At 44.4% G+C, this 27,366-nt stretch overlaps 1 protein-coding gene across 1 annotated transcript in view; it reads left to right on the top strand.

The window, feature by feature from the left end:
- SNX30 (sorting nexin family member 30) overlaps window positions 1–27,366 on the top strand; it is a 244,521-nt gene that overhangs the window by 202,092 nt on the left and 15,063 nt on the right. Inside the window, exons 6-8 of the mRNA XM_078676636.1 lie at window positions 2,955–3,154; window positions 6,025–6,111; window positions 11,927–12,079. Of these exons, the coding sequence (XP_078532762.1) occupies window positions 2,955–3,154; window positions 6,025–6,111; window positions 11,927–12,079 (440 nt within the window). The remainder of the gene's footprint in view (window positions 1–2,954; window positions 3,155–6,024; window positions 6,112–11,926; window positions 12,080–27,366) is intronic.

Below are 27,366 nucleotides of genomic sequence, written 5' to 3'. Positions count from 1 at the left end.
GTCTTCCGTGTGCCCGGTCCCTCAAACGGGCCTGAAGAAGCCATTCTGGGAAGCAGCAAGGATTGAGTGTGGCGATTATTTCCATTCCGTCTTCTCTGATTCCTTGTGCCGGAAAGAACACCCCACTGCTTTGCACATATGGAGTGGTGGTACTAAGTGGGATGGTAGCTTTTGTCCCTTGGTGGGTGGGTTCACTGCCGGTGGAAGCTAGAACAGCATTATTCAGGTTCCGGCTGTGATTGGCCGGTACTACCGCACTTGGGAGACTGTATCCAGATAATTGCTACTTGTGGAGAAGGCACACATAAGCAAAACCAGCATTGGCATAGCCAATAGGTCTCGCTTGTGGGACCTTATAAGTATTTTGTTTTGCAGCACAATATCCTTGTTACTAAATACTTATAAGGTCCCAGACACGAGACCTATTGGCTATGCCAATGCTTGTTTCTACATCCAGCGCCTCACACCGCAGTGTTGTTCCCTTTAAGTGCATCTGAAAAACAGGGGGAAAGAAGAGAGCACGTGAAACTACCAGACATAAGGAGGCAGAAGATAGAGAGGGGGGAGAGGCTATGGGCGGAAAACGAGAGCAGAAAGGCGGGCGGGGAGCGCGAATTGTCGAAGGAAAGTCAAAGAGAGTGGGTGAAAAAGACAGGGGTGCGAAGAGAAGCTGCGCGGAGGAAGGAGGGAAGCGGAGACGGGGGAGAAAGAGAGAAGAAAGCTGAACAGGGAGGGTTTAGGAAAACAGAGTGGAGGAGTGGGGAGAAAAGGACGAGAGGCTGCGGGGGCGGTAGGAGAGGAGGGAGGCATGGTCCGACAGGAGAGGAGGGGAGCGAAAAAAAAATGAGCGGCAGGGTGGGAGAGAGAGAGGGATAGAGAGAGGAGGGGTAAAGAGCGCGGGAGGCAGAGACTCTGTTACCAAACATGGCGCGTGTGCAATACGAGACGAGCGAGCAGCGAGGGAGGGGTGAAGGACACTGCATAGTTTGCTGAGGTTGAGCAATGCTGGTTTACAAATGTGGGCAGTTTGTGAGTAACGTCTGTTCCAAAGCACGGGGAAGAGATGAAACCATGCCAAGAAACTCGAGGCTCGCCTCTCCAGGAAAGGGCCGGGTGCCCCATAATGGGGTCTGCGGTGGGGAGTTATACCGCACACAGCTCTCACAAAACGGCACGGTTCACTCCCACAAACTTCTGCAAGCCCTGGAGAACCAATTATGATGAGAGCTGGATTAAAAACAGAAGCAATATGCTTTACCCGGGCAATGAACAATTAGTTCCCGTACCAAATCGAAAGAAAAATAGAAAATTCTGGTGTGGGAGGAGTGCTGCTACGGGAACTGCTACGGGCTGGGGAGGGGGAGGAGAAATGAAAGGAAAGGCTGTGTTTGCGGGGAGAGAGAGGGGAGGTGCTGGTGTGGGAGGGGGAGGTGCTGTGTGGGAGGGGGGAGGTGCTGGTGTGGGAGGAGTGCTGCTACGGCAAGGCTGTGTTTGCGGGGAGAGAGAGGGGAGGTGCTGGTGTGGGAGGGGGGAGTTGCTGGTGTGGGAGGAGTGCTGCTAGGGGAGGAGAAGCCCTGGCCGTGAATGCTCGTGCATGTTCACGTGAACTGCAAGAAAACGCCGGGCTGAAAGCCCTTAGTTTGAAGAGGATTTTGCCGACATGAATTCTCGCTCCGCTCGATGCGCATGCGCGCATCGATAGGTCGCGAGACCTAAAGAACAGATGATGGACAGAAAGCTGAATTAATGAAACATTCACCCCCAGTCACGGATCTGGGTTGAATCCATCATTTTTTGCACACCATGCCATTCCAATTTAGACCCAGCCATATGCAAATCAGTCTTGACCCCGTTCCCCATGGGAACAGTCCAGCCCGAACTGCTAGGCCAGGTCCTCCCTGGACCAGAAACAAGCATCCTGGGACCGGTTTTGTGGTAACACACCTCATCAGCCAGGCTAGCTTGAATCTGGTGGTGTAGCGAGCACTGGACCCACGTCTGGGCATACCTTTCCCACTTAAAATGGCTCTGTGCTATTATATGGAGAGTATAAAGGACAGTACCCTCCACTGTCCTAAAATCGCATCAATATCCTACACACCTTGGATCGACAACTCCTACCTTCCTCTTTTACTAGGGTATGCCGTGTTGGCTGAGAAACCTTTTAGGGCAGTAGGATTTTTGTTGGGGATATGGGAAACTAAAGCCAAGTAGTCCACAGTGCATATCAATCAAAGGAGCTCTTCCCTGAATAAGAGCCAAGACTTAGGGGGAAGAGAGGCACAGAAAAGTAAACATTATAGCTGTACAATAGGGTTAGGGGATGGGGTAATAAGCTGAGAGGTTAACTTAAGTAAAATGCTGTTATGCAGCAATTTCAAGCAGAACAGTCACCGGCATAGAGCGCTCCCAGATGGCTGTTCCCTGTTGAAAAGTCTTAGAGTATGTTTAAGGAAAGACTTAGCTGCCATGGTTTCTTATGGTTAAAATTCTAGAGTCTGAGACTAGCCTTGTGGTCTCCAGCAGTAAAATGACATTGCATTTAGTGGTCGAGTTCGACCTTGATTTGCAACATTTCTTCCTATCTTTCAGCTAAGAAGATGTAACTACTTCTGTTGTGCTACATTAAAAGTTGTGTTTTTGCTTGAATTCAACCCATCGTGTTTTGTGTTATTGGCACCAAAGCATATATTTGACTTACTACCGCATACTGATTACTTGTCTAGGAAGCAATGCATGAGGGTGGGTAAAGATTGTGTCTGTTTATCTACTGCTAAAGTTCAAGTTACTGGTTGCTTTATTTTGAAATCCTCTTGATTTAATATTTTGGGTTGCTCTTTTGACAAGCCCAGGCTTTGTTTAGCACATTGCTGCTGGTAGCTTGAGCCAGATCACATACTTTTGCAATAAGTGTGCAACCACACAGGGGATAACTCTGATTCCTTTCCTCTTAGAGTACCTGGTGGAACTACGCGAGTATGGACCTGTGTACTCCACCTGGAGTGGCCTGGAGGATGAACTCGCGGAGCCGCTGGAAGGCGTGTCGGCGTGCATTGGGAACTGCAGCGCTGCCCTGGAGGAGCTGACGGAGGACATGATTGAGGACAGCATGCCGGTGCTCAGAGAGTACATCCTCTACTCTGATTCCATGAAGGTATAGCAGAGCTTCCCATAGGGGTTTAGCGTCTCCTCGATCAGCCCACAGAAAAGGGCAATGCATGCCTGGTGGCTCAGTGGACTAATGCATCCACTGCAGGGGCCTTTGTCGACCTCATGGTCACAGGTTCAAATCCCAGCGGGTCCACTCAGCCTTTCATCCATCGGAGGTCGATAAAATGAGTACCCTTGAGTTGGGTAATAATAAACATCTGTTATTCAGCGCCAAGAGACATATGGGTGAACTTGCGCTTTACAAATACACGTTATGCTATGTCCATCTGTCTGGTTGTGTGTCCAAGGTATAACATTTGTTAAAAATCGAACTGAGGACTAACATTCGTTTGTGCACCTAACTCGTCGCATATCATGTTGTTTCCATTGTGCCTTTGATTTGATGCCCACAAGCATGCTTGCACCCTTAGTCTGATACACACGCGTATAGGTTTTGGGAATGCACTCTTTTGCTATCAGTAACAAAAGCACACCTGTTACGGTCCAACAAATTCAAGTACACGGATGAACACAAGTCAATTTCCAGAAGAGGTTTATTCACCTTTATTTCAGTATGTAAAGACACTTTGCATGACATCATTTTACGACCCATAAAAACGGTTTGATGACACTTCATAGAAAGCCGCTACATACAAGAGGCTACATCAAACTACCATTAAATCAATAAGGTATGCAAATCCTATGATCTGTACAGTATCTTTACACTAACTCTAAATCCAGACTTTATGCCACCTCTAAGCTGGACCGTAACACTCAACTTCACCCTATTCTTATTCCCGCCCTAACCCATAGCATTATTTTTAAACTTGGAACTCGTAAATTAATCTTTCACTAACCCAAAATATACTTTAAACCTGAAAGTACCCCTAAACTATGCTCTAATACTAAGTCTAACCGTCAAACTAATACTACCCTTTACACAAACACTTACTGAACTCAGATTATTTGAATAAATGTCATTCTCACTAGTGTTATTTTTAATAGCTCCAAGTATAGATATAGTGCCTTGTTTGTAACTGTAGGTCGTAGCAGTGGGGGAGCAGCACTGAGACATCACTCAAAGCATTGCATATTTTTTGTTGCCAAAATTAGTGTGGAATTTTAATCAAGAATATATGTGCACAGGAATTTTCCATTCCCACGAAGGTATTGCACTATTATAGACGAAATAGGGGAAAACGACACTGCAAAAGATCACACTTAGGCACTTCATTGCTGAGGAATTGAAGGTACGAGGGATGGAGAAGGGGCACTTTTACCTTTCTTATGAAGGCCAGGTTGTTTCCAGGGTACATCTTGACATGCCTATGTCAGCCCATTTAGAGTTGTTCTATGGATGTTGAGTATGTTTTAATTGGTGGATCTGCGAGGAGCATCAAGATTGTATTTATTGCAAAGTATTTAAAGCTTTTCTTTTTGCGTTTGTTGGGAAGGCAGAGTGACTTGGAAGTTTGTCAGGTGTCTGTGGAGCCTGTACGGTGTCCTCACGATTGGGCCTACTTCAATCTGTTGTTTAATTCCAGCTACCATTTTGGCTGAAACATTCTGAGTAACAAGTAGAGCAGAGCAATGCTATGGGAAATTGGCAGACCAAGGTCAGAGGGCATTTGCCCAGTCGAGTCGATCTTTTGTGGTTTAGCATTAGGCAAGTTGAACATTTTCCAATTAGGGTGGACGAGTGGGAATCTGACTTGACGCAAAGGTGATGTTGTTTATGGCCACCTCTTTGCTCAGGTGACCAGCAACACCAACGCTACAAGTATTCGCAAAACATTAGAACATGTTGCAGCTGAATGAGTCTTGATTTCATAAGTGCTATCATTGCCTTGTGATTTTGGAAAAAGGTATTTGATTTGCAGGAAAAAGGCCTTGTTCTAAAATTCAGCTGATTCACCCATCACTGTTTTCACCAATATTCAATTGGTATCGATCTACTTTTCTTCTGTCTCCCTCAAGGTGGTTTACTGCGGCAAGCAAACTAATCATATTTGAAAATGTGTACAGCCATTCAATCACAGTACCACCTCACAACCTTCTTTTGACTGTACTGCGCATAGGAGTCCTTGGCAAAATATCACAGCCCAATTACAATTTATTTTTAAACACATTGTCATAAATGCCTCATTTAGGCATGACATTCGGTCATAAACCGAAAACTTTACTATAGTAATTTTTCCATTGAAAAATCATTTGGAATGCTCACTTGCTCAGGCTGCCCAAACAAACAAATCCTAGATCTGATTGCAATTGTCTAGGAGTCCTTCATAGTGGTGAAGACACACGGTTTCTTTGTTGTCCGAGTGCAAGAATTCTGGATGTAGTACTGCCAGGCACAGGGTTTGTGTTGCATGCCGGGCATAAGGTTTGTGTTGCATGCCGGGCATAAGGTTTGTGTTGCATGCCGGGCACAAGGTTTGTGTTGCATGCCGGGCACAAGGTTGGTGTTGCATGCCGGGCACAAGGTTGGTGTTGCATGCCGGGCACAAGGTTGGTGTTGCATGCCGGGCACAAGGTTGGTGTTGCATGCCGGGCACAAGGTTGGTGTTGCATGCCGGGCACAAGGTTTGTGTTGCATGCCGGGCACAAGGTTTGTGTTGCATGCCGGGCACAAGGTTGGTGTTGCATGCCGGGCACAAGGTTGGTGTTGCATGCCGGGCACAAGGTTGGTGTTGCATGCCGGGCACAAGGTTAGTGTTGCATGCCGGGCACAAGGTTAGTGTTGCATGCCGGGCACAAGGTTAGTGTTGCACGCCGGGCACAAGGTTAGTGTTGCATGCCGGGCATAAGGTTAGTGTTGCATGCCGGGCACATGGTTTCCAATGTTCACACTGTTTCTCTTGCATTGTTTCCTAGAATGTTTTGAAGAAACGAGATCAAGTCCAAGCAGAGTATGAAGCAAAGTTGGAAGCTGCAGCTTTGAAACGGGAAGAACGTGCTGGGGTTAGTATTGATCCAACATTCCAAGGTGCTGGTAATTTTATGGAGAAACTGGACTTTGTCTGAGGAAGTGGCATGCATGTCTTCAACGTTCAGCTGAATCTGATAGTACGCAGGGCTCATTCTGCTGAGATAGCTTCCTTCTGCTGAGATAGCTTTCTTCTGGCAGATACATTGCCATTTTGACAGTATAGACACCTTTTGGTTGAAGACAAATTTGCTAATTTGTTTGTATTTTTTATTAACATTCTGTTATGCTCATCTTTCTTGTGAACCCTCTTGCACATGGTGAGAGCAAAAATCCACATTATTATCCTGCAAATATATACCTAAGTGGACTGTCGATAAGTCTGTGTTCCTCCAGTCAAGTCCTTGCACAAATGAGTAATCTGGAGTATTGAGTGAGGAGAACAGTTTTTCTTCTTGTGGACCTCAGATGCAGGGAGTTTACAAGGTCACAGTTTAACAAACAAGGGGACCCGATAAGGTAGCTTTGGACCTCGGGTAACTACTTATTTCACAAAACAAATGTCCTTAGCTGACAAGCGATAGTGAAAGAAAATATACTATAGACTTAGATAAGTACTATAAGTGTTCTTCCAATGCTGGCTTCCTCTCCAAAAAGGAATTCAATTTTCTGAATGTCAAATCCCCCCCCGCACTCCTGTTATATATACTCTTCCAAAAATCCATAAAAACACAACCAATGCCCCAGGCATTGTTTCTGCATGCGGTTCCATTTTGGAACCACTTGGTTCATACGTGGATTTCTTTATCAAAGAATTTGTCCCAACAACCAAATGCTACGTAAGAGATTCAATGGCAATGATAAACTTGATTGAACATCGCCCTTACAACCCCACATCAGAGACTTTATGCACTATGGACGTAGAGTCCTTGTACACCAATATCCTTCAGACAGCAGCCCTTTTGGTGATATAAAAAACATTGGACTCACGCCCACGCCCCCATGCTGTCCCCACCACATTCATTTTACATCTTCTAGAACTCTGCCTCACCCGTAATTTCTTCACATTTAACTACCTCTTCTACCAGCAAATCAAAGGCACTTCAATGGGGGCAATTTTTGCTCCCAATTTAGCAATAATTTTTATGGACCAACTTGAAACCATTGTAATTCTGACCCCTACCAACCCATTCTTTCCAGGCATTTGTTTTTGGCGTAGATACATTGATGATGTCTTCATTATATGGAGACATGACATCAATGATCTACGCCAATTCCTACATTGGATGAACAATAATTGTTCTGGCTTGTCTTTTACAATCTCCACTGACCATTCCACGATTGCCTTCTTGGATTTGACAATCTTTCACTCTGATGGCGAACTACTTACATGCCTATATAGAAAACCTACAGAGCGTAATACCCTCTTAAATTACACCAGTAACCACCCTAGTGCTGTAAGGGACTCTCTTCGGTACTCTCAATTTTTGAGAATCAGAAGAAACTGCTTGTGTAAAGAGGATTATTTCAGAGAGGCAACAGTCCTTACCTCGAAATTAAAAGACCGGGGTTACCCAAAAAGAATTGTGAAAAATGCTTCCAAACGAGCATGGTATTGCCCCAGAGAAACCCTGCTAACCCCCAAACCCAAGAAAGAGTTAGAAAGAATAGCATGTGTCACTACATTCTCATCTGTGTCCAATAAACTACGCAAAATGATATTGCATCATTGGCCCATCATAAATGCAGGTATTCTGAATATCGATAAACCTTTGTTCGCATTTCGAAAGAGTAGAAATCTAAAGGACCATTTGGTTAGAGCAGCTCTGCCCATCTCTGCTAATTCTTCCACTCTTGAATCAGCCCGGGGTCTGTCCCACATTGATGGGCATTCTAAATGTGGGGGTTGCAATGTTTGTATATACACAATCGAAGGCAAAAGTTTCACGTTCAATAACACCAGTCAGTTGTCATTCGTTTTCCAATTGCAACACGTCTAATGTGATTTATTTAATTCACTGTCCTTGCAAGAAAGTATATATCGGACAAACGACACAAAAAGGAAAGACAAGAATCGGCCAACACAGAAGCCGCATCAGATGCAGGACACAGAATGCCCCCCTTGTGGATCATTTCACGGATGCCAACCACAACGAGGATGACATTTGTTGGACAGTCCTGAAAGTGTTGAAACTACCAAAAAGGGGTGGTAATATGGCCCAATTACTCAACAGAGAGGAACTTAAATCCATAATTCTTTTTGATTCAATAAGAAATGGCTAAACAGAACAGAAGACTGGACAACCTTACTTTAAAGCATAACTGAACTGCATGAAGTCCTTTGAATCCAAAAAACTGGCTGCTATACAAGGACACAGCTGCACTAATGTGAACTTGCATTCTGCTGTAATCTGGAAAATTCCAAATCCGCCAAACACACCGTTAGCCGGTTTTGCCACTATGATCCCTTTCAATTGTAAATATGTATATACTACACTGCACAAAGTCCAGAATTAATGGTTTATGCTTAGTATATTGTCACACCATTGTATGGTCTTGATATGTCACCAAGTCACGAGTTCACTAAGTCACATCAATACCATCAGATTGCGGGCACTTAACACAATCACATGGCCCATTACTTCTTTTCCTCCCCGGATCCTTTTCACCACTCCAATATGGCCAACCCGACTCGAGCCCCCCCTCCCTTGGAACTACACCATTCCAAGATGGCCACCACCCACACGCTGTATCAGTCCTCTTTTTTTTTTTCTACAATGGCCTCCACCGAGCCACTGTCAAAACCAGCACACACCTGGCACATCTTGTTCCCGCTATCATGCGCCAAATGGACGAAGGTTACTGAAGCTTCCCACCACGAGACTCACCAGAGGTAAGCCCAATGCCCGTGCAGACACCCCCCTCCTCTCCCCTCCTGTTACCCGACTACCAGGGTTGACAAGACTCGCCACCCGACCTTTATGGCCGCCGAGTCTTGCCCTGAGCTCAAACTCCTCTTCTTCTTTCCCCAGCTCCATTTGAACCAAACCGCCACTGTTCGCGGTTACATTGATCTCCAAATCCGAAGTCGGGCCCACACGGGTACCCGGACCATCACCGATTTCAGATGATCGTAAACAATTTTAACAACAAGACATCTAAGGTATATGTCTCTCGCCATTGCCAGCCTACTACTGGTCTCGCCCTTCGAGCCGTCGAGCAACCAGATACCCTTTTCTCTCCCTTTTCTAGGAGACACCACCGGCCCATCTTGACCAATACTGCCCTAAGTACTCTTGGCTTTTACCCGCAAAGCCGACTTAAGGTTAGCCATAACCAGCCCCCCGTTTCCAACACACCCCATCCGCCTTGTAATTACACCAACACTATATCATCACTCGCACTGCGCCGTATTTTAAATATAATTTCCAAAACGTTACCTGCGCTGCGCCGAATTTTAAGCACGCCTCAACAAACACAAATCTGAACTTAATAATTGCAACCATGGGCCCGAGATCAAATCCGCCTTGTTTTCATATTAGCACCTTGTCACAATTATCCCTGCGCCGAATTAAGACACTTCGTAAACAACTTTTTGAATGTGGTTTATTACTTGCTATCATGAGTCCGAGCGTTGTTTTTGCCTTCGATCTCTGCTCCTCTTCACATCACCTTATGAGCACAGACCTGACCGACTCTGCTTCACGTACACAAAATACGTAAAGAACCTCTAAGAGCTAAGATATACACAAGCGAAATGGCTCGGTACAACTCACTGTCGGTTCATAATTGTGACTATTGGCAAATATTATTCCGTCATCACTACGCCATCACAGACACAACTACACGTTCATGTGCACAATGAACTAGGCTACTTCAGTGCATGAAATCACCAGGCACTGAGTGTCACAACAACACTATGAGCTTGTTTAAAGTTGAAAACAGTCCGTCTAGGTTGGAGAGACCATTTCCATAACAAACTGCTGTTGACATGTTGAATATTTCAATTCAAAATGATTCTTAAGGGTCACCTATTTTTGTTTTTTGTTTTCTTTTCTCTCCTCTTATACCAACAGGCTAGAATTATAACAACCAGGCAATTATATTATTAGTCCTGAAGATTATCCCAGTATATTAGGAGCTAGGGATCGAAACGTCGACTTTTCAAACAGTTCCGCAAATTAACCATTGAGTATATGTATTGTGGTTACTGTTGGTTTGTGCTTGCTTCAGTTTGTAATGAAATGCAAGCCACCATTTGCTCCAAAGTTATTGCCTGATAATTTGTTTTTGTCTCACACCTTTTGTCTTTATTTCTTTTCTTTCATGCTGGGTACAGGACTGTGCCCTTCTGTAATTGTTCGTACTTCCATTTTTTGCTCATACCTTTACATTGATGTAATAAACATTTTTATTGTCCGGATGGGCATTAGAAGAACACTTATAGTACTTATCTAAGTCTATAGTATATTTTCTTTCACTATCGCTTGTCAGCTAAGGACCTTTGTTTTGTGAAATAGGGAATTTATAAGGTGGCACCTGCTTTGGCTGGTTCCTTAATTTTATGTAACACTTGAATTACAGAAATGGAGTGAAGGTTGTGGGGGCTATCCGCTTAATGTTATCTTCACAATACTCTCCAGAATACATTTTGGCAAAGAAGTCTTTTTTGCCAGATTTTGGCCGGGTTGTTTAGGGGTAGATAACAGGTGCTATATCATTCCTTCTTCCATATGTTTTTTTTTTTCTACAAGAATTCCAAATTTTGAAATGGAGTTTACCACATTTGCAGGTGCAATGCACTAATCTTCAGTGAATTTTTCAGGTTTTGCCGATCTACCTTCCGTGGTTTGAGAAAAACCTAAAAATACTGATTCTGTCCATTGCTCATGCACTCTCTTCGATTTTTGTAGTAATTGGATATCAGCACCGGACAGATTTAACATTTTGGAGACACTGCTTCTGAATGGCTGAATAATTGGCTGTATACGAGATAGTGGTTTTAAAAAATGGAACCTGAAAAAAATATTGGGCTCTGTCACGTCACATAGGTGTCACGATTGCAAGTGTATATTGACTAGAAACTGAAGGAAATAAAAAAATATATATGTTTTTGCACATCAGTGAATCTCAGAAAACAACACAAAATGTCAAACGAAGGTGCAAGAGAAGCAGTTACGGGCAGAACTATCCCAAAGCAAGTAAGTCAGTCACAAGCTGCTGCACCTCACCCAGCTCTCTGCATTTTCGCTATGAAAATGCAGAGAGCTGGGTGAGGTGCCAAGTTGCCCATGTATTAATTTTAAGCATTTGCAGTTTGTATTTTTTATGTAGAGCTTGCATTCCCAATTTCGCCACTTCAAAATACTGCAAATAAAAGGTGTTCATATGGTGCCCAGTTTAATCGTGCTCAATCAGGCTTGGAAGGTGGAATGACTTTGGTGGCCCTATCTGGATTCACGACCATGGCCTGCTGGTCACAGCAGATGTAGGCATCCAGTTCTTGAGTCACTGAGCCATCTTACTGGCTAATTCTGCACAAGTTCACACCCTTTCCCCTGTTCAAACAACGCCAACACACACACCTGTCTCTTTAAAGGTGAAGGCCAGGAGATCCTTTTGAACAATCACGAGTGCGCACAGCCACACAACGAAGCCTGTTGAGGGACACAACCGTGCAGATTCAAACACTTGCGCTTATTCAGACACAAGAGTTCCTGAATGCTGTATGCAAGCACAATGTGCATTTTGCTGAAACTGAACCCTGCCTAGAATGTCCAAATTCAATCATTTGAGCTGTTTTCTGTTAAATCTTTCCTTGTTTTAAAGCTGTTGTCTTCTGCTATCTAGGTGCCAACAGATGTGGAAAAGTGTCAGGACAGAGTGGAGTGTTTCAACGCTGACCTGAAGGCAGATATGGAGAGATGGCAGAACAACAAGAGGCAGGACTTCAAGCAGCTGCTCATGGGCATGGCAGACAAAAACATCCAGTATTATGAAAAGGTGAGGCGGTGTTGTAAATAGGCAACATGGACAGTGTGTGAGGCCTAATCATGTTGGATACTTCCAGCCACAGATTCCTCACTGTTAGAATATTCCCTGGCACCAGACTGGATCTGGAAGCTTTTCTCTGCTAAACTCCTTTGTTTTGCTAGGTGGTGCCTTGCTGCCCATCGTTGACTCCCAACCACCCTACAAGTGACTGGGCTACGCTACACACATGATCGACCCGTGTGTGCTCACGTCAAGTCATTTCTTTCCATGCCTTCAAACGCGGATCCGGGGCTCTGCTTTCTCTTTAGTCAGCCTTCTGACGACTCTAAAAACGAAATCCAGTGTGCAAGGGAACAATGCCCCACCCCTAAATCTATAGGTTTTATACCATGCCCCGACTGCAGGAAAAAAAATGTCTTTCATGGAGCTGCATGCGGTGTGTCTTTATTGTTTGTACTCAGGGCACGACTCAGAGTTGTGCAGTGATTGCGCCCTCATGCATCCAAAGGCGATCTGGGATGGCGAAGGAAAGCTGTACGTCACCGAACACAAGAACTAGTCACGGGCATCATGCAAGTCCTGCTCGAAGTCAAGAGCGCAGACCTTCTGCTCCCCATGTCGCTCCCACGAGAAGTCTTCACAGAATTCTCTTGTAAGTCAAAGTCCAAATAAAAACACAAGAAAGCAAAGAGGAATTCAACCCCATCCCACCACTCTTTAGCTAAAAAAAAAAAAGGCACGAAGGTATCACTGGGTCAGTCCTAATCTCCAGTTGCAGAACCAATTTCACAGTTGATCCTGAGGCATCATTATTAATTCGCCAAGCCATCGGCGCCACCGCAGTAGATCAAGGCCATTAAGGAGGACATGCTGTGTTTATTTGGTATTGTTCTACTTGCTCTGGTGTGCCATCGGGACCCAAGGATCCACAGTGGCTCTCGGTTGGATTACCACTGGTGGATCTGTCCTCGGCGCCATCTGACCCCCATCAACCGGTCATGGGCTGTGTGCCGTAACAAGTGCAGACTTCGACCCCTGTAGCAGCCACTCCTTCTTCAACTTCTGTGCCGAATCTGGTGCTGGCTCAAGAGCCGACCCCAAACCAGCTTCGCCATGCCCCAGTCATGCTCCAAAATCACTTATGGGCAACTGATCACCACAAACCAGACTTATCCTATGCTCCCACTTACGTGGATGCACCTCAGAGGCTCCATTGTCTTTTTGTTCCTGTTCTGATCAAAGCTTGACACCAACTAGAAATGATGATGGTGGGGATGTGAATAATTTGAACCCTCATTATGACAATGACAATTTTTGCATGGACTTACGAGAGGTTGCTGGGTTTGGTACTGCCCTTGAGAGAGGGATTAACTCGCTTTTTGACCTCTAGTCGAATAGTGCTTATTTGCTGTCGTAATTTGACAAACGCTTAGTTCTTGAACCTACATCTGCCCTCCATTCAGGTCAAGAGAGATGTCCTTACCAAAACCTTACAACTGGGGCCATCTACATCTGAGGTTTTGCGCCCATTGAATGACTTCCTCACTGATCTCTTAATGGGTATCCGATCAAAGCCCTGTTCTTGCCACCATGAATAGTCAGTTGGAAGTATATACACAGACCGGTTCCGGGCAACGGTGAATTCCTCACTGAACATCGGACTCCAGAAAGTCTGGTTGTTCTTTCTTCCAAGAGCAAGATAACCCCCAATTCATTCCCTGCAACTCCCCGGACCAGGAGTCTGAGGATTTGACGCGATCGGGTAAACAAATGTTGTCTTCGGCTATCCTAGCATTGAGGGCAGACTGGGCAGTTTGTTTATTTGCCCGATCTACGCGTGCCGTGTAGGACATAGCCAGTGAGATGTTGCTGCAGTCTCGGAAGACTTTGGATACTCCCTGGCCAAACCATTCAAGATAGTAAAGATGCAGCCAGATATCTGATTTGTGTTGGCCTTGATAATACTGACTGTCGGGAAGGGCTGCCTGAATCTGCCTCTAGTGGTGAACGGCCACTCTGTGGGAGGCAGTATCCAGCGCTTCTCCTGGGCTGGTGACCCATCACATCTGACAGGTGAGTGCTCCAAATCATTCAGCATGGCTATGTGTTATACATTATTCCTATCTTTGTTTCTAGTATTTTCCTACACAACATTCCTACCTTTATTTCTTGTGTTTACTTACCTCGTTGTATTCCAGAATGTATAATGTTCTAGTCTCCTCTAAAGATTCTTAGTGGAGTCAGTTGCTCCTGACCAGCTCCTTGATGAAGATGCTTATTCTGTTTCCTGTACATTAAATACAACTTACCTCCAAGGCTGACTCCAGAGTATTTACCACAATTTGTGGCGACGATTTGCAGCTGGTCAGAGACACTCTGGTTGACCACAACGCATTCTGTGGATCTTGGTCGTCTTTGGAGAAGCACTGTCACTACAATCATCAGAAGACTTCATCAAGGGTAAAAGAAACAAACCCTACGTGTGCAGCCCCTCTGCCCTGCCAGCGCTTGCCGAATAATGTCAATTTCAACAAAACTGTAAGTAGAAAGCTTCCCGCAGCGCGAGCGCTCTTCAACCGATAGCGTCGCTAAGCAACCTGCCCTCGCTCTCCCCTCGCGAGCGACAACAAAGAATCCTGTGCGCGTGCGTGGCCAACTTGACGCCGGCTGTGTTGCTAGGCACCGCCACTGCAGCAGAGTGAATCTTACGCGCAACAGCGTTGTGACGCCTATGCGCTTCAAGACTCTTTTTAGTACGATTCAAGCCTCGTTTTGGATTGGCGGCCATTTTATAGTATTTATCGAGTTAAAGCGCATTTTCCTCGATCTTCACCATCGACTGCTCAAGAAAAGTGCTCACATCAACCATTCATCATAAATCAAAGGAAACAAACCATTCTTAGTGCACTAATTATATAGAGGTACATTATCTTACTAAAAAAAAAAAAAATTCTTTCATTATCACTCGGACTCTATAACCAGTCTAATTAAAATGGCACAACAAATATTAGTTACATTACCTCCTCAATTCCTACCTGAACCTGGTACACCCCAAATACCATGGGAAGACTAGTATATTATGTTCGATAATTACCTCGAAGCACTGGATGGCCAAGAATTTTCGGCCAAAAGGAAAAAAGCCATCCTATTAAACACGCTAGGCAAAGAAGGGCAGAGGGTTTTCCGATTTCTACCCATAGCTTTAAGAGCTAATGGACAAGACATGGACGATGAGTTCAAGGAAGCTGTAGCGAGGTTGGAAGTAAGATTTTCTAAGGAGGAGAATCTAGTCATGAACCGATATAAGTTCTACACTCAAAGACAAAAAGATTCTGAATCCATAGATGACTTTGTGGCCAGACTCAGGGAACTGTCTATTAAATGTAAATTTGGTATCATGAATGAGGAACTCATAAGAGATCAACTCATAGTACAATGCTCAAACAAGAAAATCCAGAAGAGATTGTGGGCAGCAAAGAATCCCTCCCTCAAAGATGCCATAGACCTGGCCAAAGTCATTGAAGAATCAAGCAAGTGCATGAAGACACTAGACTCCCACAAAACAAGTCCGCAACAGGAAGTTTCAGTAGTGTCGGATAAGAATAATCCTACTGAATGTGAGCATTGCGGGAGTGATAATGTTGCAGTAGTAAGAAACAAATCTAGATTTCCACAAAAGAAGAATTTCAGTAAACTATGCAGCAGGTGTGGAAGCAATACCCACTCTTCGGAGGCAAAGTTTTGTTTTGCAACAAATAAAGAATGCCTCAAATGTGGCAAAATGGGACATTTCTCAAAGATGTGCAAAACTAAATCCAAGCAGAGAGTTGCTGTAGTTGAAGATTATCTTCATGAAGATGGAGAGGAAAGATTCTTAGTAGTGGATGATGTAGACGTGATTGAAGATGATCCCAGACAAAATAGACCAAAAGCCGTCTTCACAATTGACTCTCATGAAGTATCATTAATGGTAGACACAGGATCACGTCATACCATTATTCCTAAAGTTACTTTTGACACTTTCTGGCAGGGAATGGACTTATATGAGAGTGACATTTCAGCTAAAGGTTTTAATGGCAAGAAGATCGATATTCTTGGGTTCTTTGAATCTGATATTTGCGTTGAGAAAAGATCCACTCGAGGGAAAGTGTATGTCTCAATTGATGGCCCACCCATTCTTGGTTGGATCCACCAATATGATCTGTATATAGTTATCAACCCTAGGGCCAAGAACCAGATTATGGTAGTCGATGATGACTCTATCGAGTCCATTCTCAGCGAATTTGAGTCAGTATTCAGAGCCGAGCTTGGTGAGTTGAAAGGTTACACTCATCTCATCAAACTCAAGAAGAATAGCCTACCCATGCAGCACCGTGTCAGGAGAATTCCCATCTCTATTCGTGAAGAAGTAAAGTTATTGATTGAAGAAATGCTTCAGTCAGGGGTCATAGAACCTACAGAAGCATCAGCCTGGGTTTCTCCTGTAGTTATTTCTAAGAAGGCTGATGGTAAGCTCAGGTTCTGTGTAGACCTCAGGGCCCTGATAAAGTGTGTTGTTGCCGACACCTTTCCCCTACCAAATATCTCTGAGATGGTTTCTACCCTTCAGGGAGCTAAATATTTCTCGAAGCTGGACCTGAGGAGTGCCTATCATCAGGTCAAGCTTCACGAATCTTCGAAACACCTCACCGCATTTATCACCCCGGAAGGCATATTCCAATTTACTCGCCTCCCCTTTGGTTTGATATCAGCGGCGAGTGTGTTCCAGAGATTAGTCACAGAAATTTTCAAGGGGTTGAGTAATGTGGTGTTTTTCCAGGATGACATCTTGGTATTTGGAGAATCAATTGCTGAACACAACCTGGTTTTGAAGAATGCACTGCACAGAATTTGGGATACAGGCCTTACATTAAGAAAAGATAAATGTTCCTTTCTTGTTCAGGACATCGAATACCTAGGCCATGAAATATCCGTCAGAGGAGTAAAACCTAAAAAAGACCTCCTAGAGGCTATACGTTCTGCCCCTTGTCCAGTTGACAAGGATCAATTGAGGTCCTTCATGGGGCTAATTGAATATTATTCTAAATTTGTAGACAAATTTTCCGAAAAGACTATACCTTTGAGAGCATTACTTAAAAAAGGTTGCAAATTTGTTTGGGGGCAAGAGTTAAACACATGTTTTAACAATATTAAAGATGCCATTTGTTCTGCAAAAGTATTAGCACCGTTTGACACCAAGAAAGTCTCTACATTGATGGTTGATGCGAGCGCATGTGGTCTTGGCGCTGTCCTAGTACAAACACATAAGGATGGTGAGCGACCAATTGCGTTTGCTTCCCGTACTCTTTCTCAAAGTGAACGGAATTATTCCGTTATTGAGAAAGAGGCCTTGGCTGCTGCCTGGGGAGCACATCATTTCCGAACTTATTTGTGGGGTACACATTTTAATCTAAAGACCGATCACAAACCACTGATAAGAATACTTTCTCCTGGAGGCGCAGCCTGTAGTTCCCCGAGGTTAGCAAGATTGGCCTCCAAACTGCAGGAGTACCATTTTGATATCTTTCACATACAAGGCTGGAAGAATTTTCAGGCTGATTGCCTGTCTAGATTGGCAGTCCCGAGTGAACATCTGTCTGATGATGAATTTCAACTTGAGAGTGTAGAAGAAAACATCGCTTGGATTAATGATGTTGTGTCTCTTGGTGCTAGTTCCTTCACACATAAAGATTGGGTAGAGGCCATGTCTGATGATTGTGTGCTAAAAGAAGTCATTCAATTAATTAAGCTAGGTGCACGAAGAGAAAGTTGTGTGCATGTTTCAGTTCGTCCTTTCTTAAAGATTATTGACGAATTGTCCGTGTGTGGAGAAAATGTTGTAATGCGCGGAGACAAATTTGTTCCCCCTGCTGACTTAAGGACCAAACTTATTGCCATAGCACATGAAGGGCATTTGGGGCAAACATTGACACAACAAAGGCTTAAATTGAACTTTTGGTGGCCAGGAATAGACTCCTCTGTTACTTCCTGGGTTGAGGATTGTCCTACTTGCAAAGTTGGTGAAAAGCGGTTGAGAGTCTCAGCAGGGTCTCAAGTTGGAGAGTTAGTGTTTCCTGAAGTCCCATGGCATACAATGTGCCTGGATTTTATAGGTCCCATGAACGAATTACCAATTTCTCAGAGGTTTGCTATTGTCGTAGTAGACTGTTTTTCAAAGTGGTTATCTGTTGAATTCTTGAAGGACATTACCACTGAAACGACTATAAAGTACTTGAGATCCTTATTTTTTGTGGAGGGTTTCCCTAATGTCATTATCACTGATAATGGAACGCAGTTAGTCTCTCACGAAATGCGTTCTTTCCTTGCCGCTTCTGGTATATCCCATCACAGAACGTCTCTTTACAACCCACAAGGGAATGGACTCTGTGAGCGCCTGAATAGATTAGTTAAAGGTACTATTCAGATGGCCTTATCGAAGAGTTCGTCAGTCTCTGTTTTGGTTAGTGAAATGGTCTATGCTTATTGCACTACACTTCATGGGTCTCAGAACAAATCTCCTTTTGAGATTATGAGAGGCAGAGTTGCTAATACGAAGTTGACCCCTTCTTGGCTCAAGGATTTAGTTTCCCAAACCAGCTTGGTCAAAGTAAATCCTATGTTGGTATCTTCCCCCTCTTCCCCCTCTATAACTCCAACTGTTAGGTCAACTCAGTCTACTTCACAGGTAAATTCTACTAAGAAATTAACAAAGTCAGTTTCAAGTAGAATCAATAAAGGTGATCTAGTCAAAGTCAAGTCTGGGAGGGTGTCTGGTGGATTGTCCAAATTTAGAGGTCCTTTTCTGGTGAAAATGGTTTACCCACACTATGTAGTGCTTTCCAATGGAGAAAAATGGAGCTTGAGGAGAGTGGCGTTATATCAAAAAGCTGGTTACATCAATTCTCAAAGTTCAAGAACTGGATTTTCTCAGACTCAAAATCCTGCTGATGATAGTTCATCCGGCTACATGTTCATTTCTCCCCATGTTTCTTCCAACTCTGTGGGAGGGTTAAGTGCTATAGGTAGTGGTGATTCACGCACTCTTACTTCAGTTGGTGATATTTCTCACTGTAGGAGGGGTGGTGGTGGTGATACTACTACTGTAGCTCAGTCCAGTGAAGAGACTTCACATAGAATCCAGCCACCCTCGAGGTGTCTGCGAGATCGCAGACCTCCTTTGTATCTTAACGATTACTGTTGTGATTGATCGATAAACCAAATGAATCCATATGTGTTCTTAACAACGTGAAAATGTAAGTAATTTTACTTATGATACAAATAGTGTTTCTTGTTACTAATAGATATTTTCTCACTTTAACTTTCTAGTGTTTTTTGTATTCAGCGAGAGGAGATGTGTTATACATTATTCCTATCTTTGTTTCTAGTATTTTCCTACACAACATTCCTACCTTTATTTCTTGTGTTTACTTACCTCGTTGTATTCCAGAATGTATAATGTTCTAGTCTCCTCTAAAGATTCTTAGTGGAGTCAGTTGCTCCTGACCAGCTCCTTGATGAAGATGCTTATTCTGTTTCCTGTACATTAAATACAACTTACCTCCAAGGCTGACTCCAGAGTATTTACCACACTATGCCCTACTGTTGCTTTCTACCCCATCACACCTCCCACACCAGGGCAGCTCTCAGAGGAGCACTTTGCTATTCTCATTTAAGAGATGCAAGCCGCGTTGGCTTGCTGGGTGTCTGTCCTTGACATTAGTCAGGCTGCAGCGTGGATTTTGGTGCTCATGTTCACAAAGCAGTACTGTCTTGACATCCAGGTCTGATGGAAAGGGCATTTCCCCCATTCTGTCATGCAGATCTGTTTTGTCTGGATCTAATCCACAGACCCTCCGGGTTTGGGAGGGTTTGCTTTGCTGTCTATTTTAAAAGAGAGGCGGGGGGGGGGGGGGAGGGGGGGGGGGGTCTGTGGTCAGAAGTATCCATCAGAACAGGTTACTTATCTTAATACTCTGGCCTGTGCATTCTCAATCAAGCGGCAGATTTTTCACTGCTTTCCTGCCACCCCTTTCTGTGAAGTAGCCTCCTTTTACAATTTTTTAAACATTTTAATTTTATTTCACAGAGTTTTAGATTGGGCGAACTTGACTCAAAGGTTTTGGGTATCAGAGTGCTTTGCATATCACCAGTTGCATTCATTAAATGAGGACATTTATTTTTGTTAGGCACGGGGAGATTGTGATTTGCCCAGAATCACAGGATGTTCAGCGACATTGCCGAGACTCTAACCCGGTTCCCCAGATTCGAGGTCGGATGCCCGAGCCTTTAGGCCAACTCCTCTCCCCACCCCCATGTAAAAAGATCCCAAGTTAGAGATCTGCATACTAGTAGCAAATATTGTTGTATGCTCTGTGTCAGAGGCACGGATCAAGCAAGAAGATGTTATCTCCACATAGGGGATGGTGCTTAAATGCGGCTTTGTCCTGTCACTTCCAGGAGGTACATGGCAATCTCAAAGCAGCACAGTGCCCTCTAGTGGCTTGTTGGAGTATTGCCAAGAAAAGCCTCTGGATCTAGTCTGGCACCTGGGGAATATTCTAAAGGTGAGCAATCTGTGGTTAGACTATACACCAAAAAGAGGGTAACCGAAGGTAAGTGACTTGTTCGTATTGTTGATTACTCTGTATGTCAACCAAAACTCCAAGGATGCCTCTTAAATTCTGCGGCACTCAGATACTTGTTCAGCACCTTGTACGTTGCAAGACTTGCACAGAATCTACACATTCTTTAATGTATTAATATTTCAAAACTAATGGATACATTTGGATGCAGTCTTTAATTTTTCTGTAATACTTTTGAGACCTTAAGAATAGCCCAAAAATGAGTTTCTGCTTATGGTTTGTGAACACATGGTGTGTATCTCATTGTGTTTGTAGGTTTTTTGTTTGTTGGGGGGTGGGGGGGGTGGAGGACTGGAGGACTGGAGGATTGTTCACGTGAAAAATACTCAATTTTTTTGTAACCAATATTTGCCTCCTTATCCTATGTTTGCAGACAGAGGCTTGCATAACATTTTGAGTCAGACCTCTTCAAGTAGATAAGAAGTAGATGCTTGTTCTGTGTAAGACGGGAGATTATTTCCAGGACCCTCAATGGGATAATGTGGCATGTAATTCAATGAAGAAGTCTGAAGCCTGGCATAGAAGTTTGAAGTCTGGCGTAGAAGGCTGGCATAGTCCTCCTTCTAGGAAGGTGCCGAGATTGAGAGGTTCGATGACCAATTCAAGAATTCAGATAAATAAAATATGTTCCTGGTGGAGTCGCAACACAATTCTCAAAAGGAGTAAAAATCAAACATGCCAATTTTAACTGGAAATAACCAATAATCATATCCCAAAGGAATCGTGCTCCTCGTGCCCATTAAACCAGCTGTGCAATGAATCTACTGCAAGCACCCTTCTTCCTTTCCTACAACCTCACAAAATTGCCAACCGAGCTATTACTGCAGCTCGGTCCTAACTTAGCAAATCTCATGACCTCTGAAATACCAAAGATTAAAGGTTTATCAATAGCAACATTTCCTAATAGCCACACCCTAAGGCAACATTCCAGATGACACAGGCAAAACCTATTTAATGGTGGGCCATTGCCAAAAGTCAAAATCCTCTGCATTGACCCAGCGAATTTCAAATTCAATACAACTCTATTTCTGAAAAATATATATTTTGTGCCGCGCTGGAGAAATCCTTCGCTACTCTATCGAATAAGATTCCCCTGACCTAAACATTCTCGCGAAACATGCATTTATGTGGGCAATCACAACTGGACTTGTATACTCCGTTTCAACAATAGCTCAGAGGACTCAATGCATGATTAAAATAGCGCTTATAAGAGGATATTCATCTAGACCGTCATGTAATTGATTATGGATTCAACTACCACCCTTGAGATGATTGGTAGTCTCTATTCTTACTCACATGATTGAGTAACGCTTACACCGTCAGTAAAATGGCTGCTGTAAAGTACTATATACCAGTCTTTACTGCGACAATGTGTGACGTTTTTTGCTAGAGACCAAGCTTGTGTAGACAAAGACATTACCACTTTGACAGTTACTTTATTTTTCTGACCCAGAAAGGTGTTTTTTGTGGTTACCGCTACACTTCTGCTGGCGGCCAGGCAGGAGATGTGATAAATTACACCCGTAACCCCCTGTTGAGCTGTTTCGACCAAGGCACCCACAAGGTTGGCTTATTCACAGGTGTGCTGCAGTGATGAGCACTAGGGAATAAAAAGAATTCAAGGCAGCATCAATTTCCCTCTAGGAATTGACAAGAAAGTCTATCCTAGCATTCTGATGAGTATTAAAATGGGGATAAGCAGTGCAAAATAGACGCACTAATACAGTCTTTAATTGGAAACGAAGTGGGCCACAGTTACTACTATACCCTAAAGAAAAATTCCCCTCCAACAACTAAGCGTGTCCCTTGGGAGAGCCGTTCATGCCAAAAGGATTCTGGTTTCCAAACAGAGTAGCGGTCAGGTCCCCAACAAGCCATTAAAAAACAAAATAAAATCGGATTGTACAAGGATAGAAGTATGCAAAAAGTAGAGTGAAACCACTGAAGCAATGAGGGCTTGGCATCCAGGTCGCCTGAAAACCTCAGTACATAATCCACGGAATTGGCCCTGGTGAAGACCTCAGAGAGGGAACTGAGAAAGAGGGCGAGGAAGAGTGAAAATGTTGCAAGAGGAGAAACCTGCTCCATATTTGGTCAGAGCCTAGGTTTGACCTCAACCCCCGAGTCCACGTTACAACACTTCCTATTGAAACACACGGTACTCAGGTCAGACATTGTGGATGGTTCGAATGTGTCTGGTACCGTCTTATTCGAGTAAACCAGACTTGAAGAAGGAAAGTGCAACTGACCCTAAATCGGTTTCATTGCAACAGGAGGACGAGACATCACTAGTGGCAAAGAGGGACATTTAACTACTCTTTCTGCCATCGTAGAAGAGCAACCCACAGAGGACTAATCATAGATGTGCATCTATTGAAGAGATTAAGAAAAGAAATGTAAATGTTGACACGCCTGGACAGTCTGCCAACCAAGGACCAGTTAATGAAATGATGGTAAAGGAAGTGTTCTTCAGCATCGCCATGCATCCAAAACGCACAATGTTCTTCACCATGTGCGGAAAGTATTATAATTACAAAATAATCATTCTTTAAGATTAAAATTTACAAAATGTCTCTTTGGGGCTTCTTATCTAAGGAGAAAACGTACAGTTCAGTCCTTAGCTGGATGAGCGAAGTGTTGTATGCAATCAACAAACAATGCGACTGTTGTATCGGCTACATGTATCAGTCACTGACGAAGTCCGATCTGATGCTAACGAGTACATCCGGTTACCAGGCGGCATTATAAATGCAAGGGTGTCTGTTGGTCATCCAATGGGGGAGCGGTAACTTACCCTTCCCATCTATAGTCAGTGGCTGCAGACCTTTGGAAAATAAATGCAATCAACAAAACAAAACCTGCAGGATGTAGTAGTTGCGACACAGCCATAAGAACAGTCACCGAAGCGGTGAGAAGTCATTTTAGGACCGAAGAGATTCTTCTGTCACTCACATGGTAGAAGTTAAGAGAAATATGTGGAAAATAGAAGATTTCTGAAACCAAACTCCACATAACCACCTAAAAAAGTTGTGGCCGGAGTTATTGCCTCTCAAGTTCTTTACCTACAACAAGACAGTGTTGATACCTTCTGATCACAGAGCTCCAGTGGTATCCGTCTTTTCTGCAGGTCATACCCCATTGGGCCACAAAGGAAATTGGTGCAAACCTCTGTTACAGTCCTGGAAGGGGTGATGGGAGCAGGGTTGAGGAATGATCGGTGTGTTGTTTTAGTTAAGCGGTAACACATTTGCCTTTCCATAACTACCCATGATTTCTCTAAACCCCCTCGACATGGCCGTGACACTTCCCTCTGCAACTTGGGAGAGACAACCAGATGTCATGAGTGCCCAGACTTCAGCATCATGAGGTCCCAACACGCCACAGAGCACAACATCCCACGAGGAAATGATGTATTTGGCAGCATAGCTCCTGAAATGTTCTATAGATGAGGCCAAGCGTCCTTTGCACACCTTAATATTAGGTTCAGCGTTAATGGGAGCACTGGGGTTCAAGTCTCGGCACCCACCGCCTCTCACTCGCACCATCAAACCGCATTCCAAGATCTTGCGATGGATGCTAGGCACCTCCTCATTTCAACCTCCGTGCAAGGTCATGCATTCAACCAGCTCACATATTTCAGGATCACGCTACCACAAAACTGTACAATGTGGTCATCTGAACATATTGAAACACTAACCAGCAAGAAGCATTACAACTAGAAATGGTATTTGGAATGTTTTCTTCTCGCAGACGACATAGCACACCGCTCACAATGGTCAACGAAGGAGCCAATGCTTGATACTACGTAAAAAGAAAGTTAAAATCGCAACACAATGAGAAAACTGGTAAAAGTAGTAAATTCAGTCACAACTACACCCCTCCCCCCAAAAAAAAATCTTAAAAGACGGACTGGGTTTGGCAGTATTATCATTCACCATTGAGTTTGCTATGTTCCATTATTAGAAATTCAAGAGCCAATCCAAGAATATATTTGTTTTCTTTGCAGCAGGATGACTTTGCAGTGGCAGAGTTCACAATTAGTATGTAAATGTAGATGTTGTGATCAAAGTTCTAAACCAGGAGCATTGGAACGTATTCAGTGTTTGACAATTAGTAGCACTATCGCCTTCTGGTCAGCATACCTCAGAGGTCTGCTATGAGAGGACTGGCTGGCCTCCTTGAAGGTACCTGAGCGCGCAGAAAATTACCCAAGGCTTGCCGCTGGGCGGGGTCCCCGAGGACCCGGAGGCCTCATGCCTCATGGAGGGATTACCGCTGTTGAGACTACAGCTTGGACACTCAGTCAACTGTTAATGGGTCCTGGTGTGAATGGTCTGTAATGAAAGGGTTGTTCATCCCAGCGATTGCCTGAGTGATGTGAGCTGTAGTCTCCCCTGTCACAATGCACCACAGGAATAATAGGGTTTTAAGGCTGCGCCTCTCAGAGCTTTGCCAACAGCAAAAGATACAACTACTAGTGTTTGTTTGTTGCCAATGAGAAAAAAATTTATCAATCGATACTGTGCAAGCTCTGTTTTCCCAACCATGCTATACGATGTTACTTATAGGTAGGAGACGTAGTTTGTCATTGGAGTGTCCTCCTGTAGGAATAATGTAAAGCAACCGAATGTCACTCAGTGCACATGGGTGTGGAGCATTGCAGTCTAGACTTGGGTTGAAGACCGGATTTCCTCTCCAGGCAGCTTTAAGGCCATTGTTAGACCTCCTTCCAGTTATGCTCTGTGCAGTGCAAAGGAATCTGGAATAGATAGGTGTTGAAAAACAACAGGGCACTTGTGACAGCTGCAGCTTGATGTTTGTGACCGAGGCTCCTGCGACTCACCCAACGCCCCAGAAGAGACGGGTTTTTTGCTTGATTGCATGAGGGCTGCTTTACAGCCAAAGAATGCTTCCAGTTTTTTAAAGAAACATTGGCGTAGTTGTCTAGGCTGCCGCTAGATGGCAGATGCAGATGGTGCTTAAAGAAAATACCAAGCATCAAACACCGGAGTTACTTACTGATGTAATGCTTACCGACCTCAGCCGTTTGTGGTCGCACTATTGTTCTCCCTTGTAGCGATACCAGCAAACTCGGCTTTGTAAATTCAGTTACAGGGTCAATAAACTGCTTTTTCTCCCAAGAGTGGTTTCATATCATGGTCAAACTGGGCAGTTTCCCACGGCCCCCATCTTCTTAAGAGCCCCCTGGTAAAGTGATCTGGACAGTCAGAAGTCAACAATGCATGAAAAAAATGTTTTCTAAAATCTGGCAGCTGGGAATGCTTAGCAGAAACTGAGTTTGCATGTTTGGACTGCCCAAACTCAAGCCTCGCCCTCCCAGGCAGTTGGTGGCAATTACAATTAAAAACAACCTGTCCTGTCTCTCTCCGTATTTACCTTTTTTTTCCATTTATAGCGCGAAATCGACCCGAGGGTATTGAAGCGCTTCACGCAAGCACCAGTTACATTACATAAGGACACATTCAATTTTCTCTTGTAGCTCGCGCTTTTCTTTTTCTCTATCTACCTATCTATGTACAACACCTACAATTGTCTCTACTTCCACATCAGCTTGTTACCTCACCTGCCCTCTGCACCTAACATTTATTTACCACTTCCTCTGCCTTCTAATTCACCACTCGCCCCTCCTCTCTCTCCTATCTCTCTGCCTCATATCCCTCTGTACCCCATTCCTCGCTCTCACTGCCTCATATCTCTGTACCCCATTCCTCGCTCTTGCTGCCTCATATCCTTCTGTCCCTCACTCCCGTTGCCTCATATCCCTCTGTACCCCCCTACTCGCTCTCACGGCCTCATATCTCTGTACCCCATTCCTCGCTCTCTGCCTCATATCCCTCTGTACCCCATTCCTCGCTCTTGCTGCCTCATATCCTTCTGTCCCTCACTCCCGTTGCCTCATATAACTCAGTACCCCCCTACTCGCTCTCACTGCCTCATATCCCTCTATACCCATTCCTCGCTGTCTCTGCCTCATATCCCTCTGTACCACATTCCTCGCTCTTGCTGCCTCTTATCCTTCTGTCCCTCACCCCGTTGCCTCATATCCCTCTGTACCCCCTACTCGCTCTCACTGCCTCATATCTCTGTGCCCCATTCCTCGTTCTCACTGCCTCATATCTCTTTACCCCATTCCTCGTTGTCACTGCCTCATATCCCTCTGTCCCTCACTCCTGCTGCCTCATATCCCTCTGTACCTCACTCCTCGCTCTCACTGCCTCATCTCTGTACCCCTTTCCCTGCTCTCACGGCCTCATATCCCTCTGTACCCCATTCCTCGCTCTCGCTGCCTCATATCCCTCTGTACCCCACTCCTCGTTGTCACTGCCTCATATCCCTCTGTACCCCACTCGTTGCTCTCACTGCCTCGTATCCCTCTGTACCCCACTCCTTGCTCTCACTGCCTCGTATCTCTCTGTCCCTCGCTCTCACTGCCTCATATCCCTCTGTACCACACTCCACGTTGTCACTGCCTCATATCCCTCTGTACCCCACTACTTGCTCCCGGTGCATCGTATCCCTCTGTACCCCACTCCTCTCTCCCACTGCCTCATATCCCTCTGCCCCTCGCTCCCACGGCCTCATATCCCTCTGTAC

Source organism: Lissotriton helveticus, chromosome 2_1, assembly GCF_964261635.1.
Source record: "Lissotriton helveticus chromosome 2_1, aLisHel1.1, whole genome shotgun sequence".
Classification (NCBI taxonomy): domain Eukaryota; kingdom Metazoa; phylum Chordata; class Amphibia; order Caudata; family Salamandridae; genus Lissotriton; species Lissotriton helveticus.
This window is presented reverse-complemented; position numbering and strand designations above follow the sequence as displayed.